The 15197-nt window shown below is 45.2% G+C and overlaps 2 protein-coding genes across 5 annotated transcripts in view; both read left to right on the top strand.

Moving 5' to 3' along the window:
• The window catches only part of ankrd27 (ankyrin repeat domain 27 (VPS9 domain)), a 49183-nt gene extending 42651 nt beyond the window's left edge, over positions 1–6532 (top strand). For 2 of the 3 annotated variants that reach the window (XM_075469232.1, XM_075469231.1), the window contains 6 exons: positions 1509–1628; positions 1719–1892; positions 2787–2880; positions 3060–3138; positions 3253–3316; positions 5475–6532. In XM_075469232.1, the coding sequence (XP_075325347.1) occupies positions 1509–1628; positions 1719–1892; positions 2787–2880; positions 3060–3138; positions 3253–3316; positions 5475–6122 (1179 nt within the window). In that variant the 3' untranslated portion in view covers positions 6123–6532. The other variant, XM_075469233.1, reaches the window with a different exon arrangement.
• A 739-nt stretch (positions 6533–7271) lies between these two features.
• On the top strand, positions 7272–13296 carry faap24 (FA core complex associated protein 24). Of its 2 annotated transcripts, XM_075470873.1 has the most exons (5): positions 7272–7556; positions 8656–8798; positions 8894–9049; positions 12618–12687; positions 12811–13296. In XM_075470873.1, exons 1-5 carry the CDS (start codon positions 7454–7456, stop codon positions 13071–13073), a joined length of 735 nt encoding a protein of 244 aa, XP_075326988.1. In that variant the 5' UTR covers positions 7272–7453; the 3' UTR covers positions 13074–13296. The 2 variants fall into 2 exon arrangements, with proteins under 2 accessions (XP_075326988.1, XP_075326989.1); XM_075470874.1 differs by lacking the exon at positions 12618–12687.
• Positions 13297–15197: the final 1901 nt, after the last annotated feature.

The raw sequence follows: 15197 nt of genomic DNA, 5'->3' as shown, positions 1-15197 counted from the left end.
CGCCATTCCCGGACCACATGTAGTTTCTACTTTAGACGAGTTTTGAGTTTTTGCTCGCTGTTTCGGAGGCATTTGTGCTGGTAGTTTCAGCACAAATTGTTCACGAGTCCTATACAGGCTGTTTGGTGAGTGTATTCTTTAAATTGAATTACTTTGCATCTGCAAACAGGAGTGCATCTTACAGCCGGAGCTGTACTACTGTGGTACGGACATGCACATTCCAAGAGAGCTGCAACAGCTTCACTCCATGTTTCAGACTCTGAAACTCCGAAAAGACTGTATGCAGGCCATCGTTGATGATGTGATAAATTGAAACCAAACTTGACAAAATTGAAACCATCTCAAAATTGAAACTTGAGTTTGACATCTGCTGTTAAAAACATAGCCCTGTTCTAAACTTATACAGGGTGTAAATTTTTGTGATGTGTTTTAAATGCAGTTGGAAGACCTGAAGAAAGCTGATGTTGTGTCTACAGCAGTAGATGAGTCCACAGGCAAAAGTGATACTGCAGTTTTCATGTATGACTGTTTTTTGATGGCAAATACTTCAGCTCCTCAGATGATTTCCCTGCACTGCATTGTGCATCAGACTGTGTTGTGTGCAAAACTACATTGGGGAATTGAAAACATCAGTGGGCAGTGGGATGGCAACAATGATTTTTATTTGCTCCACATCCAGCCTCCAATAATGCTTCTTCCACATTCTGCTGTTAGAAATGTCTGCAGAGCATCACAACCTGCTTTTGCACAATGATATCAGATGACTATCCAAAGGCAAAGCTCTGGAGTGTTTCTGTGATATCAGATAGCAGATCACAACTTTCCTCTGCAACATGAAGCAAAAAAATGCTGGACGACAACCTTAAAGCTGATGTCTGCTTTCTGAGACTTATTCCTACAATTCTCTAACATTAAGAAATGAGCAGTTGTGCTCAGTATGTTTGGAACAACCTGCTATATATATATATAATGTTGATCGTGTGAATTGTATGTATGTTGTATGTGTGAATCAAGCTTTTCACTCATGAAGTCAATAAAATGCAGCTCCCGTGACTCCATGACTGATGCTGCTCTTTACCACAGCCTTCAGATTGTATTGACAAATTACGAACCAAAGGTCACTGCTCACAACTAAACATCTTACATCAGATAGTCAGCAGGGTAACCCTAACCCACCAAATGTGGGATGTGTAACGTACCAACCAGACAGAATGGCAGGTGGTGATTTACAACAAACCTATGTGTTCACTTGGTGTGTACCAGATCTATTCATGTCTTATTGTTCTCATTTGTAATGGGTTTGTTCACTGATAGCTTTAAGAGCATTGATGGTTCTTTTTTCCTATTAAATACACTTTTAGATGTACCGGGTCATATGTGACCAAAGTATTTATTTCAAAAGTAGTGTAGTGTGCATCATATAGTAGTGTAGAATATGGTAATATGTCATATGTTGTTTTTTATCATTATTATTCTAAAATATTGTGTTTGTTTTATTTGATGTTTAGGTTGTGAGGTTTCTGTTGGAGTGCAATGGCAAACTGAATAAGAGGGATCACTATGGAAACACACCTCTGATCCATGCATGTCTCTGTGGAAACCTGGAAACAGCCAGTATGCTGTTACAGGTAAACACACACACACTTGCAATCAGAACGGATGTACCCTTTTACAATATAAAATGAACTGATTTCCTTGAAAAAAATGACTGTCTGCAGAGTAATGCATTGGTGAACATAGCAAACCTTCAGGGGAATACTGCTCTCCATGAGGCAGTGCGAGGTGGACACCAGGCACTGGTGGAGCTGTTGCTCAGGGGCGGGGCCTCGCCTGGCCTCAGGAACAAGAGGCAGAGGACACCGCTGGACTGCGCATATGAACTTGGTGGAAAGGTGCTTCCATACAAATACTGCATAGACAGATGACCAGCGTGTATATTGTGCATCATATACAGGCTACAAAAGTTTTGGGGAATAAGATTAAAAAGGATTATATAAAAAATAATGGTGTATACTTTATCTGCTAACTTCATACAAGTTGCAGTAAAAGAATAAAGCTATCAAACTGTCTTTAAAACATCCCCAGATAGTGCCAGGTAGTTTGCTCCAAAATTCCAGGAGAACTTGTCACGCTTTGGATCTGTGGATTCAGGTTTTCATAGTCAATGTGTTTCTGTCCACAAATAAGTTGAGCTGCAGCAATTAGACTGCTCCTCTTAAAGTATACCCGAGTCTGCTACAATAGTTGGCAAAAATCCCCTTTTATCTGGTTGGTTTTAGGCTTTTTATGGACATTTGTATAAATTTAGTACGTGCTGTACGCGGTACTATCTTTTATAGAAAATAATCTTGCTATCCCTCGTGCTTATTCTTTTGTTACTGGCATCTCCTTTTTTGTGTATAGACATTTCTTCTGTTAAATCTGGGTCAAAGGCCTAAAAGGGAGCTGTGAAGGATGCACAGAGCGCTTATGTCAGTTGGCGCCCTATTAACAATAAATGGAGAAACCCATTTTAAATTACTGCTCTGTTTAGACATTTTATGGGTCCAGATCACACACACACACACACACACACACACACACACACACACACACATACTTGTCGAAATGTTTACATGTCAGTTTGCTTCCAGGGATATGTATGCCAAAGATTTTCAGTCCTTATCCTTTTGAGCAATGTCAAAGTACTTGAAAGTTGAAGATTCGTGAGCTGCAGGGCTGCATACAAGAAATCGCTCAAAGTCAGAATATGACCAGCAATAACTTTTTCATGCTTTCTTCTGCAGAACACTGAAATCCTGAGAGCTTTGCAGAAAGCATCTGGACTTTCCCCTGATGCTGAACCAATCAAACTTCTCTCTGTGCCCAAAGGAGCCCTGGGTATCAAAAATAGGACTAGTTCCTTTGTTTGTTTGTTTTGAAAGAAAAGGCACAAATCATCTGTAAATGTTATCTTGAACTTTGTGGCTCAGTCTTTGGAACAAATCTGTTATCTATTCTGATGTAATGCAAAAATGTTGAGGCTCATAGCAATGAAATGCTTTTTGTGGTCGTTGCAGCTCATTCTTTCGTGCAGCGCCTGAGGCTGCAGGATAACTCCAGCGGCAGGAGACAGAAGCTGGCCCAATCCATCAGCAGGTTGGCTGTGAAAAAGCTCCACCATCTCATATACAGCATTCACATTCACCTAGACGGAAAACAAAAGGAAATGTCATGTAGTTGATTGGTGTGTTTGCATGTGCTTTGTTGTAGGATGCAGCAGATGAGAAAAGGCTCGACTGGTTCACCGCCCAGGTGTTCCCCGGGCCTCAACCAGGTACACTTTTCCCACTCTGATCCATTACTCATTCACTTATTCATTCAATTATGTATTAATTCATTTGTTTAACTTTTATTTAATCTTGTAAGATTAAGATTAAATGTTGCATCGGGCATATGCTTATCTGGATGTGCCTGGTTCATATGTGAGAATCATGTTCTTTAACTTCTCCAGTGCCTTCAACACCATACGGCCTCCCATACTGAAAGACAAGCTGCTCGGTATGGGTGTGGCCCCCTCCCTGACATCATGGATTATAGACTATTTGTCTGCCAGACCACAGTATGTCAGGATGGGGAAATGTGTTTCTGGAACACTGGAATGCAGTACTGGGGCTCCGCAGGGTACTGTTTTGGCTCCTTTTCTTTTCACCCTGTACACATCAGACTTCAGGTACAACTCAGAGTCCTGCCACATTCAGAAGTATTCTGATGGTACGGCTGTTGTGGCATGTGTGCGCGTTGGACAGGAGAAGGAGTACAGGGACCTTGTGGAGGCCTTTACTGACTGGAGCAAAAAGAACGGTTTGCTCCTGAACACCACCAAGACCAAAGAGCTGGTGGTGGACTTCAGGAGATCTAAAACCCCATACCAGTCAGTCTGCATTGATGGAGGGGAGATAGAGACTGTTCAGACCTGCAGATACCTGGGGGTGGTGCTGGATAATAAACTGGAGTGGTCTGCCAACATAGACACAGTGTACAGAAAGGCCAGAGCTGTCTCTTCTTCCTGAGGTCCTTCAGTGTCTGCAGTGATATGATGAGTATGTTTTATCACACTATCATTGAGAGTGCACTGTTCTATGCTGCTGTCTGCTGGGGGAGTTGCACTACAGACACAAACTGTAGGCGCCTGGACAAACTGGTGAAAAAGGCTGGTTCTGTTGTAGGCACCAATGATCTTCTCAGCTGCTCTCACTATGCGCTGCAGGGTTTGGGGCAGGACACGGTGCACGGCGCCTCTGTGGAAGGTGCACGTGACGGGGGCCGAGGCTCTTACTCTTCTTAGTTTCCCGTGGAAGTACAGACGCTGTTGGGCTTCCTGACCAGTGGTGTGGTGTTGGTGCTCTATGATAGATCAGAGATGTGTGCACCCTGGAACCTGGTGCTGCTCACCCTGTCCACAGCAGCACCGTCGATGGTCACAGGAGCATGTTGGGTGTGCGCTCTCCTAAAGTCCACAACAATCTCCTCCATCTTCTCCACCTTCAGATAGATTGTTGTCCTTGCGCCACACGGCCAGGTGGCTCACCTCACTCCTGTAGGTCGTCCCATCTCCACCGCTGATGAGACCTACCACAGTCGTGTCATCCGTGAACGTAATGAAGAAGCTGGAGCTGTGTGTCAGCAATATGAAAAGGAGGGGGCTCAGCACACATCCCGGGGGGTGGGGGGTTTGTGGAGGTTTGACTACAGTCCATTATAGAGCAGAAATAGAATGCTGCTCCACATCGTTTGGTACATTCAATTCATTTTATTTATATAGCGCCAAATACAACAAATGTCATCTCAAGGCACTTAGATAATAAAGTCCAATTCAATTAATCGTAATCATAATTATTCATAAAATAATCCAAATCGTTCATATAGAGCCAATTCAAAAACAATTTCCTAGCTAAGAAAACCAACAGATTGCACTGAAAACTTTTTGTTTTTCGGTCCAATCTCCCGGCCTGAGCGTGCCTGAGGCGACTGTGGAGAGAAACGACTCCCTTTTAACAGGAAGAAACCTCTGGCAGAACCAGAACCAGGAAGGGTGGCCATCCGCCTCCACCAGCTGGGGTTTGAGAAGACAGAAAGGGGGGGGGGCCGCGGCAGCACTGTAACACCATTCAAAGGATACCTGTTGGAACAGGGAAACACGAGTTAATGACCATAATAATATCACATATACATAAAGAGAGTAAAGTGAGGAAAGGTGTGACAGATGAGGCCCCCCAGCAGTCTAGGCCTATAGCAGCTTAACTATGGGATGTTTCAGGCTCACCTGAGCCATCCCTAACTATAAGCTTTATCAGAAAGGAAAGTTTTAAGCCTGGTCTTAAAAGTGGAAAGGGTGTCTGCTTCCTGGACATTTACTGACATGACATGATACATGACAACCTTATGCCCACTTGAGTTCCGTCTTCTGACTTGAAGTTGATTTCTCTTTGCAGACGAGTCCAGACAGGAGGAGACTGAGGAGAGGGGAAACGGTGGAGGTCAGCAGCCCTTTAGGAAGCCCTCATGCTCGATCACGCCTGAAAGAGCGACCCTTGGGTCGCTGTCACACCCTGGACTCTGGAGTGCTCACACCAGAGGAACCTGAGCTTACCCACACTCCAAACTCGAAAGAACATTTTTTTGAAAGGGGTGGTCTGACAGATTGCATACACACCCCCAAAGCAACTGAAGGTGCTCAGCCAGCAAGTGTTCAGACCTGCAGGGATGCAGACGGGGCACAGCCTGACACCAACCAACCCTGCTCCACAGGTGTGTCAAACTGCAGCACAGGAAGTGACACCTCGTATTCCTCGCCCTCAAATGTGTCTTCACAAGCCGACTGTTCAGCTGACTCCCATCACAGAGTCCCGAGCAAACCCGATACATATCACCCTGAGAAGCCATCTGACGCCCACTGCCAGAGTGCCTTGCCTGTAAATACAGATTTTAAGGAGTCATCTCAAAGCCAGACTCACTTTCACGTTGAGACTGAGGCACTGCAGTTAGAGAGTGGGGAAGATGATATAAGTCCAGTCTGTCCTGCTGACATGCATCCTCCCAAAGCACAAGAGCAGAGTGGAAGCAGGGACGGCTGTGACTGAAACTGAGATGTTGGGAAGAGTTTACTTCACCAACTTTTAGAAACCTGTCAAATGGGAAGAAAGGCTTTTTTATTTCTTTAAATAAATTGTTCACTTTAGGATGACCAACAAAATATTGGTAACTTTTTAAAAAAAAGCACAATTTGTGAGATTAAATGTGACCAACTCTAAAAGTCTGAGGTAATTCATACATGACCGTGTGCTCTGATAGAGAATTAAAGTTCAGAGGTAGATTCAGCCAACCTACAACACATTTTCCCTGCTTTCCCAGCAGAGTTTGTGCTTTTATTTGTCCCCGTTTTTAGATAACTTTCCTGGGCTGCTGCATCTATTCCAATAGAAAGCAGGTTAAGAAATTTTATTCTGTGGCGCTCTAACCATGAACAATAAAATTACAACTTGTTTATTAAGTCTGTGTCCAGTTTATTCAGAGACTTTTATTGAGGTAGATACCATGAGACATGAAATTAAAAATAACTTCTTATTTTTTCATTTATTTTTAAGTGTGTTAAGTGTATCTGGGCTGTCCCTCAACATTCATAGATGTGACCTAGTCCCTGTACACACATCCTCAAAATCTACTATTGCTTCAGTAAAAAACTTGGAAATAACAAAATAAGATATCCTGTTAAACGAGAGAACATTAACATTTCCAACCATAGAAAAGATGCAAAAACAGGTGACCGTCAGTGGCTCTGTAGAGATCTTTCACATTAAGATGAAGCCATCTCCAAATTAATTTATTTATGGAACTCCTTTTATACCAACCAATATTAAAAGAGCAAATTCAGTTATCTACCACTTTATATGGAAAAATAAAACCCAATAAAAGAAATCAGAGTTGGTTAAAAAGTATTACAAAGAGTTTCTCTTAAAGCTCTGAATTTTGAAACACTAATTGGAACCTTTAGGATTTACTGGATCAAAGCATTACTCCTGCACCAAAACTGTATGTGGCGCAAGATCCCTTTAACAAAAAAAGATCACATTTTTATTGGCAGATTCCCCTTATTTGAGAATGATAATCCCACACAATCTTTTATCGACGGGCCAGCTTCATGGAACTTTAAAAAATTTTTAAAATTAAAATAAAAAAAAGAAGAGAAGAGAAGATCGAGTCTCCGCCTGTCCTGTAGGGGGCGACGTGGAGGCCTGTGTTGCATCTGATCAACGGTAGACGAGAAAAAGATGTCGACGTTCTGGAGGCAAAATCTACCCTTTTGTAAGGCTAAGCAAGGAAAGTCAACAATAAATAAAGTTAGCTAACTTGTGACGAACATTATCCTGTAGTCATTCAGTTGGTATCAGGAGGCTCTTTGGTGTTTAGCGACATGGAGACCAAAACGCCTGATGTAGTCCATTCTGTTCCTCCTTACGGGCATGCAATTTGCAGCGAGAAATGGAGGAATTCTTCTCTTATTCAAAGCCTAAAAGGTAAAGAATAGTTTTATAGTTGTACTTCAATACTCATAAAGTGATGGTCTGCCAAACACTGATACTGGTTACTGACTGTTTCAGCTGCTCTTCTCAAAATCAAACCCACATTTTTAGTGTTGAATTGCTTTGTGTCCTAGATTCTTCTAAATGAAGCCATTTTTAATGTTGTAATATCCTCAAAGATGCCATTTTTAATGTTGTAATATCCTCAAAGATGCAGTGCAATCCATTCACGACAAACGAGGGAGTACTCTTATATGATGTTCATAAACTAATTTTAGAGAAACTTCAGTAAGTAGGTTTTATACGGAGCCGTCGTCAGTTTGCAGATGTGTTTCTTATCAAATGTTTTTCAAAGTGTTGAAGATATAATCCTAAAAAATAAGGCTCTTAAATGAACTTGAGCCATTATAAGACAGAGTACATGTTCAGCAGTCTCAAGCTGGAAGCCATAAGCACTTTTTAGCTGAATCAGAACTGCATTCATGCCATTTTAAAGGCATAATAATAATCTTTACTGAATAACTCTTGTTTGTTCTTTTTAAGTGGAAAACTCTTTGGGTTGCATCTTTTTCCATTGGATATTACAATATTAAATGTGGCTGAATTCATATTAATGTTGGACACAAAGCACCTAAATAAAGCGCTGTCATAAAAGGGCCTTCAAAGCAGACGATCTCTGGAATAAATCATCTTCCCATCAGTTATGTTAATCTGTGTACTTTCTAAACTCAACTAAGCAGGGTAACCTGCGTAAATAAGATCCCTGCTTCCAACACAAACCTGTTCGTCTGCTGCTGTCAGCACTGTCTGATACCCTGGGTATGATATTTTGGGTATTTGCTGGTTATGTATGTCTCTAACAGGCGGTGACGCCTCTGTGCCTGTGCAACAGGGAAGTCCAGGATCAAAAGTGTTTGAAAATACTTTTCATTTGTGATATTATTGTTTCTCGACATTTTGAGTGAATTTTCGTACATTTTTGAACGGCTTCCTGGTTAAAGATGAACACCTAATATGGAAAAATTGAAGTTTATGGCATATTACTGCATTATTTATCTTCATACCTTTATAACCGAGCTAACTTCTGCTGTAGGTGGAGATGTGAAAATCCTCTTTGAAAGTGAACTTGGTGTGGCTGATTTTCACCTTCCCAACAAAAGCAGCATCCTGTATGTGTCTGAGTGCGACGTCATCGCAGGAAACGGCTACAAGAGAAAGCTGGTTCGCTACCGTAATGTATGATAAACGAGTGAGAAGCCCAACCGATTCCATCTGTGAAAGCTCCCCTGTGCTGTTGTCACCAGTGCGACCTGGGTCCTTGTGTCTTTAAGGCCGGAAGCAGTTTCCAGCAGCTGGTGCTGGTGGAGAGGACCAGGCTCAGTGAGCAGTACTTCTCTGCTATGCAGAAGTTTGTGGTGTTTGACTTGGGTCTGTCTCTGCTGCCAGTTGGTGGGCAAACGGAGGCCTCACAGCTCATCACTCAGATTGTAAGTATTTGATATTATAACATTTTTATATTGCCTCTAATGTATGTGTTGAGACTGACCCAACCAGGTCAGTTTCACTCTGGGAATTCTCGGCTGTAATATTCTGTTATCTGCATTTTTCTTGTTGGTGTGCACCACTCACATTTTTGATGCTCACTGCTTTGGATTGGTTCCTTCTTGCCACCTAATAAACATGTCCAATTCAATGCCATTGAGCCAGTCAGACACATTCAAGCACAAATTATGTTGTGGGTGTTATTTTTTCCACGTGCTGCCAAATTCTGCTGGTATATGAAAAGTGCAGAGAATCCTGTTGACTGCTGATGGAGAAGCTTTTTGTAAATCTTGTGAAATTTAGTTTTATGCAAACACCAAGGAGTCATACTTTTCATCACCCTCCCTCCCCTTGGAAGATCTAATCGCAGCCTGCTTCATCTCCTGCCTGTTGCCTTGTCATCAGGCAACCGCTGTGCCCCGCACTGTGAAGAAGTGACCGAAGAGCTGCTTCAACACAACCGTGTGAGATGTGGTCTGATCCTCATGGGGGGGAGGACGTGGACGGCCTCACAGACCCTATCAGAAACTACATAAACATCTGTGTGTAGAACACCCTCCAGGACTGCACGGTGTTTTGCCATCAACAAACCTTGGATTAATCCTGACATACATGTCTTTCTGAGGGAGAAGAAGAGGGCCTTTAAGTCAGGAAACAAGGATGAGCTGCTCCTGCTCAAATGGAGTTAGGAAAGACAATCAGGGAGGGAACAGGCAGGTTCAGGAAGAAGATGGAGGAACACCTGCAGCAGAACAAGATCAGCAGAGTTTGAAAAAACATAAAAAAACATCTGGCAGCTGGGGATCAACCACTGGTAGATGACTTGAGTTTGTAGGTTTGATCAGACATCCCACCCCTGCAGCAGTGCCCCTCCTCTGAATCATTACACTCTGCCCAAAGCCCTCATTTACCTCTGCTTGTAAAACATCCAACGCACCTCTACCACATCCGCTCCCCACACTTTTCACACCTCTATCCCCCTCTGCTAATCCAGGAGGATTACTGGTGTCAGCAGAACTACCTCCAGATCAATGCTGGAAAAAACAAGGAGCTGGTTGTAGATTTCCAAAGGCTGACTCCTCACTCAGTGGGGTCACATGGCACTGAAAGGATCAGATTATTGGCTAAATTACAATAAAACTGAGTTATTAAGTTCATGTAGACACCTTAATCTGACTAAGAATTGGATCGGATCGGATTCAGACCCCGAGATAACTGGGTTGAAAGTCACTCTAAACCTGCTTGTAGACGGTGAAGCACGTGGTGAATCAGACTTTGCGTTCTGCGCATGCTCCAGATGTTTTCCCGGGGCCGTGACCCGGAAGTCAAAGGAGATGATATTCCTGTTGTTGTCGCCATCAGAAAGAAACAAACAACGCGATGGAGAATGCTCCGTTGGGCATCGAGTTTGTGCAACAAGCAGCTCATCACAGACCAAATGTAGAGGGACGTAGCTTCATCTGGCTCTGCGTTCTCCATCTTTCTCCAATCCAATGCCTGAGTTTGTTGTTGTTGTTGGTGGTGAAGAGGTCAACAGGAAGTGGCTCTATTAGCAACAGCTGGAATGGGTACAGCGCCACCTATCATACCGGGGTATGACACGCTTTGTGCCTCTGATCCCATTCATTCACCGCAACATATCCAAGGAGAATTACCCTCGCTCAGCTCAGTCTGATTGTAATTCAGCCAATAATTCGATCCTTTCAGTGCCATGTGACCCCACTGAGTGTCACCAGTGAACATCCAAAGAAGGGACATTGAAATGGTTACATCTTACAAATACCAGGGTGTTCATCTGAGCAATAAACTGGACTGAACTCTGAACACCAGCACACTTTTAAAGGACAGAGTCTGCTGGAGGAGCGGCATCACAGCAGCCGGCAGGAAGAAGCTGGGCTGTCGGGTCAGAAAGGCCCGCTCTGTCCTGGGAAGCCCCCTGGGAAGGTGGTGGGCACGACGGGAGGATGACGGCCTGTTGTTAATCAAGAACAGCAACAGCCACAGCCACCCCCTCCGAAACACATTCACTAAGCTGCTGAGCTCCATCAGCAACAGGCTGCACCACCCAAAATGTGTGATGGAGAGGTGTCGCAGGTCATTTCTTCCTGCAGCTGTCAGACTCTACAATGAACACTGTTCCCAGTGCTCCCAGTGCTCCCACTGCTCCCACTGCTCCCTGTGCTCCCACTGCTCCCAGTGCTCTGCTCCCAGTGCTCCTACTGCTCCCAGTGCTCCTACTGCTCCCAGTGCTCCCAGTGCTCCCACTGCTCCCAGTGCTCTGCTCCCAGTGCTCCTACTGCTCCCAGTGCTCCTACTGCTCCCAGTGCTCCCAGTGCTCCCGCTGCTCCCACTGCTCCCTGTGCTCCCACTGCTCCCAGTGCTCTGCTCCCAGTGCTCCTACTGCTCCCAGTGCTCCCAGTGCTCCCAGTGCTCCCACTGCTCCCAGTGCTCCCACTGCTCCCAGTGCTCCCACTGCTCCCAGTGCACCCACTGCTCACAGTGCTCCTACTGCTCCCACTGCTCCCAGTGCTCCCACTGCTCCCAGTGCTCCCACTGCTCCCTGTGCTCACAGTGCTCCCACTGCTCCCTGTGCTCCCAGTGCTCCCACTGCTCCCAGTGCTCTGCTCCCACTGCTCACAGTGCTCCTACTGCTCCCAGTGCTCCCACTGTCCCAGTGACAGGCCACATTAACTGGACTGCCATATTTCCAATTGACTCTGCATGTTAGTATATAGATATATTTGGATGTGTATGTACAGTACAATAAGACTGGGGGTCTTGTGCTCTGCTCCCTGTGCTCCCACTGCTCCCAGTGCTCCCACTGCTCCCAGTGCTCTGCTCCCAGTGCTCCCACTGCTCCCTGTGCTCCCAGTGCTCCCACTGCTCCCACTGCTCCCACTGCTCCCAGTGCTCCCACTGCTCCCAGTGCTCCCACTGCTCACAGTGCTCCTACTGCTCCCAGTGCTCCCACTGCTCCCAGTGCTCCCACTGCTCCCAGTGCTCCCACTGCTCCCTGTGCTCCCAGTGCTCCCACTGCTCCCACTGCTCCCAGTGCTCTGCTCCCAGTGCTCCCACTGCTCACAGTGCTCCCACTGCTCCCAGTGCTCCTACTGCTCCCAGTGCTCCCACTGCTCACAGTGCTCCTACTGCTCAAAAATAAAGCGTTTTGCTTCTCAAAACAATATGCATTGAACAGAGTAATACATTTGCATCACAAAATCGTTAGCCAGAAAAAGTCAGAACTCACATCGCTTGGAGCTATTTTCTCTCCCTTCGTATCACTGCCTGCTGCCGCCTGCCGCCAGCCGCACCTGTTACGGTGTTTGCTGCTCGGTCTGCACTTCGGTCTGCTCGGTCTACACAGCAGGCAGTGATACGAAGGGAGAGAGAAATAGCGCCAAGCGATTGTGAGGTCTGACTGTTTCCTGGAGAACCATTTTGTGATGCAAATGTATTACTCTTTTGAACGCATATTGTTTTGAGAAGCAAGACGCTTTATTTTTTAAACCCCAGCCAACTAGCCGGACTACTTTCATCAACACCAAAACTCAGCTGGAACTCTGCTCACAGGACGCAGCAGAGGGTAAGAAGATGTTCATAAATGATATTGCTGATATGGGATGTCATACAGCTTCATGTCAAAAGAGGCGAACTGTCCCTTTAAAGAAAATGATGCTGATCTTTCACTTGCTCTCATTGTCTCCAGGTTCACGGGGACGGCAGAGAGAACCCTTTCAGGAGAAGGAGTACCTGCCGGCTGCTGGATCCACTGGTTCTGACTCTGGTCCAGCAGATCCCTGGGGTTGGAAAGGTCAAAGCTCTGACTCTGCTGCAGAACTTCACCATCCTGCAGCTCTGCAATGCAGCTCCTGCCCAGTTGGAGCCCATGGTGGGCCAGGCCAGCGCTCAGCAGATCCACAGCTTTTTCCACAAGTACGCTTCTGCTGGAAGCTGAAGGTCACAGTCTAGTTACCAGTCATTATTGGACCTTCATCAAAGCACTATGGACACACTTTGATGTATTGTGTGTGTGTGTGTGTTTTCAAGTGTGCAATCTTTAAAAGATTATATTTGTTAGTCATGTCAGTTTGTAACACAACTGATGTAAAGTTGGTAAATAGGACGTGTGTCTGTAAGACTTTTACAAAATCAGCAGTGTACATATTTTGAAAATAAAAATATATTTACATTATTTTGGGAAGGATAAGTATGTGTGATGACATGTCTAATGATGGAACAGGAGGAAAAATCCTTCCTCAAATCATTAGCATATACGACATGAATGTCCATCCATTTTCTATACCCGCTTAACCCAACTGTAGGGTCGCCGGTGGGGGGCTGGATCATATCCCAGCCGTCATTGGGCGAGAGGCGGGGGACACCCTGGACAGGTTGTACATGAATGTACTCTATGTAAATACTGTTTGGCTGGTAGCGGTGAAAAGAAGGGATTTCTCAAAGTTGGGATATCTGAGGTGAACCAACTGGTCCAGTGGTGCAAACACAACAGTCTCTTCCTGAACGTGGGGAAGACCAAGTAGACCGATGTGGCCTTGAGGAGACGACACTCACCGCATTGCCCACTGTCCATCAATTAGGGATGGGAATTGATAAGATTTTTACGATTCCAATTCCATTTTCGATTCTGCTTAATGATTCAGTTCTTTATCGGTTCCCTTATCGATTCTCATTTGGAGAAAAAGGACAACAAACCGGTCGATTAGCATCAACTTTGTTTAGTTTAGAAGTAACACAAGTCATGACCTTACAAACCCAACAACGGTGAGGTCCACATTGGTCTATCCTGGCCTGGGTAATTTAACTCTTCCCTGCTCTGGTGAAAGGAGAAGCTGGAGGTAGAGGTGAACTGGGGGTAGTACCACCAGCCTCTGGCTCTGAGCCAGTCAGGCTCTGCCTCTCATGATTTCATCTAAATGTAATGCCTGAGAAGGCATTCATTTAACCTTAACCGTTACTAACAGCAGGTTTTACAACGAGGCAAATGGCGCTAACATGATAGGCAGTGTTTGTTAGTTAGTTACCTGCAGTGTTAGCCGAGGACATGCTAACGTTGCTGCCGCTGCTGGGTTCAGATTCACCAACGTTAGTCCGGAGCAGATCGAAAACGCGATATTCATTCATAGTTATTGCATGTTGGTAGTATTTCCTCCCTTTGGTGAAATATCCACTTTCCAAGTTGCCCTGTTGTCGTCTTTTTTAGGGATGTGTAACCAAACGTTCGAGCGTTTGTACCGCTTGGGCACCATGTTTACTGTTGGCTGCTGGCTGCACTGGACTCGCCACGCAACGTTGCGTGATGACATCATTCGCGCCCACTGGAATCGATAAGGGAATCGTTTGCAAAATCGCCAAACGATTCCAAGGAATTGAAACACTGGGAACCGGTTCTCAACAAGAACCGGTTTTCGATTCCCATCCCTACCATCAATGGTGCTGCTGTGGAGAGGTGAGGAGTTCCTCAGAGAACTCCTCCTGGTCCGACAACACTGCATCACTGGCCAAGAAGGATCAAACTCGCCTTTACTTCCTCTGCAAAGTAAGGAGAGCATGAGTCCCTCCCCTCAGCATTTTACTGGGGCACCATTGAGTGTCCTCATGGGCTGGGTCACTGTCCCCCTGCAGGAAAATTCTCAGTGCACCCCTGCCCTCCCTCGTTGACATTTTTAACACCCGCATGGCCATCGGCATCGCTGGTGACACCTCTCACGCTCCCTCTTCAGCCGAAAAGCAGGGGTGCAGATCCGCTGTCAGGATTGGCGGGGACACAAAAGGGATTTTTGTTTTTTTGCCCGCATGCAGCTCATACCATGCCACCATAAATCCCAACTTCATAGAGCCTCACCATATCATTCAAAAAGTACTGCAAAGGGAATCATTTATTGTGCTTCCCTTTCTTTATTTGTCCTAAAGAGCCAACAGCACCTATCACTGCTTACTGAACTGTTATATTAGTAAATCATCATTTTAAGGGTCGCGGGCGTCTACCGTCTACTCACGTTCTTATCTTTCGCCTCCCTCCGACCTTCCCAGATCCCCAAGTGTATGCTACTTTTTGCATGATTAATGGATATG

Source organism: Odontesthes bonariensis, chromosome 7 (assembly GCF_027942865.1).
Source record: "Odontesthes bonariensis isolate fOdoBon6 chromosome 7, fOdoBon6.hap1, whole genome shotgun sequence".
Lineage (NCBI taxonomy): Eukaryota > Metazoa > Chordata > Actinopteri > Atheriniformes > Atherinopsidae > Odontesthes > Odontesthes bonariensis.
The sequence above is the reverse complement of the archived record's forward strand: the minus strand, read 5'-3'. Positions and strand labels throughout refer to the sequence as shown.